This window comes from Eurypyga helias, unplaced genomic scaffold, assembly GCF_000690775.1.
Source record: "Eurypyga helias isolate BGI_N326 unplaced genomic scaffold, ASM69077v1 scaffold21799, whole genome shotgun sequence".
Taxonomy (NCBI): domain Eukaryota; kingdom Metazoa; phylum Chordata; class Aves; order Eurypygiformes; family Eurypygidae; genus Eurypyga; species Eurypyga helias.
The window spans coordinates 6,238-7,357 of record NW_010271670.1 but is presented as its reverse complement, the minus strand read 5'-3'; the positions used below and the strand labels follow the sequence as shown (position 1 = coordinate 7,357).

The 1,120-nt window shown below is 60.2% G+C and overlaps 1 protein-coding gene across 1 annotated transcript in view; it reads right to left on the bottom strand.

Annotated features, from left to right (window-relative positions):
• Positions 1-699: 699 nt before the first annotated feature.
• Positions 700-1,120, bottom strand: part of LOC104515061 (protein Wnt-4-like) — a gene marked incomplete at its 3' end in the record, with an annotated part of 1,879 nt that continues 1,458 nt past the window's right edge. Inside the window, exons 3-4 of the mRNA XM_010158902.1 lie at positions 1,003-1,120; positions 700-842 (exon numbers count right to left, since the gene is read on the bottom strand). The exon at positions 1,003-1,120 is cut by the window's right edge and continues 7 nt beyond it. Coding sequence (XP_010157204.1) covers positions 700-842; positions 1,003-1,120 — 261 coding nt within the window. The remainder of the gene's footprint in view (positions 843-1,002) is intronic.

Below are 1,120 nucleotides of genomic sequence, written 5' to 3'. Positions count from 1 at the left end.
AATTTTTCCTTCGGGACGTTGCCCACTTGGCGGAAGGGCGGCATGACTTTCCAGCACGTGCGCACCTCGCAGGAGCCCTGCGGGACTGGAGGGAAGGGAAGGGAAGGGAAGGGAAGGGAAGGGAAGGAGGAAGGGGGAAGGAGAAAAAAAGTCTATTTAAGTCAAGCCAATATGAAAGAGAAGGGGATCCATTCTGTGGGAAATAGGCTGATTTGGATCTGTAAGAGAAACCTGTGGGGGAGAGGAAGAGACGGGGGGCCTGCTCTGAGCCTCAGGGCTGTGGGGAGGGGGACAGATCTGCCCAGAGCCAAAGGATGCTGGAGGGACCAGAGCTGGCAGTGGGCCCAGCAAAGGATGGTGTCTTTGCTCAGGAGCTGCTGGAGGGCCCGGGAAGCCCTTTGGAGCAGAGCAGGGAAACTCATTTCCTTTGCAGGAAAGGCCGAGGTAGGTAAATCACAGCTCGGCTCAGTGAGGAAAAGGACTCTGAGCAGCGGTGGTTTTTTTTCCCTCCACACAGACAAGGAGCCAGCTCCGAGTTGGCACTGGGCTGAGGAAAGGCAGCAGGACACAGACCTGCTCTGGGAGCCCAGGGCTGCCCCGAACTGCTTCTCGGAGCAAGGAGGCTGGATTGAGGTCTGCCCAGCCTGGGAGAAGCCCCTGAAGCCGGGCGCACTTCCCAGCCTTATTTCCTGCCCTCACCTTCCTCCCAGCCTCGTTGTTGTGCAGGTTCCTGAGCGCTCGGGCGGAGGAGACACCGCGGCTCCTCTCGGGGCTGTCTACGAAGGCTTGAGAAAAGGCAGTTCTGTAAGACAGGTTATCAGAGCCACCCGACCGCTGGAAACCTGCAGAGGGAAAGGAGCCGTAAGGTGAAGAAGGAGAAGCCCTGGGAGGAGCTCCCAAAGGGCTGAGCACCATGGAGAAGGGAGGTGTCTCCTCCTCTGGTGAGGGTCTCCCTCCATGGATTTTTCTCCCCCGCCACCCCCTCCCCGCCACCTCCTCCACCTTCAGGGCTGGCTCCTCGGATCCTGGGGTCGCAGCCACACTTCTCCAGCTCCCCGCGGCTGCAGGCACGAGTCACGGCAAAGGCCACCCCGGCAGCAAAGATGGCGTGGAGGAACGC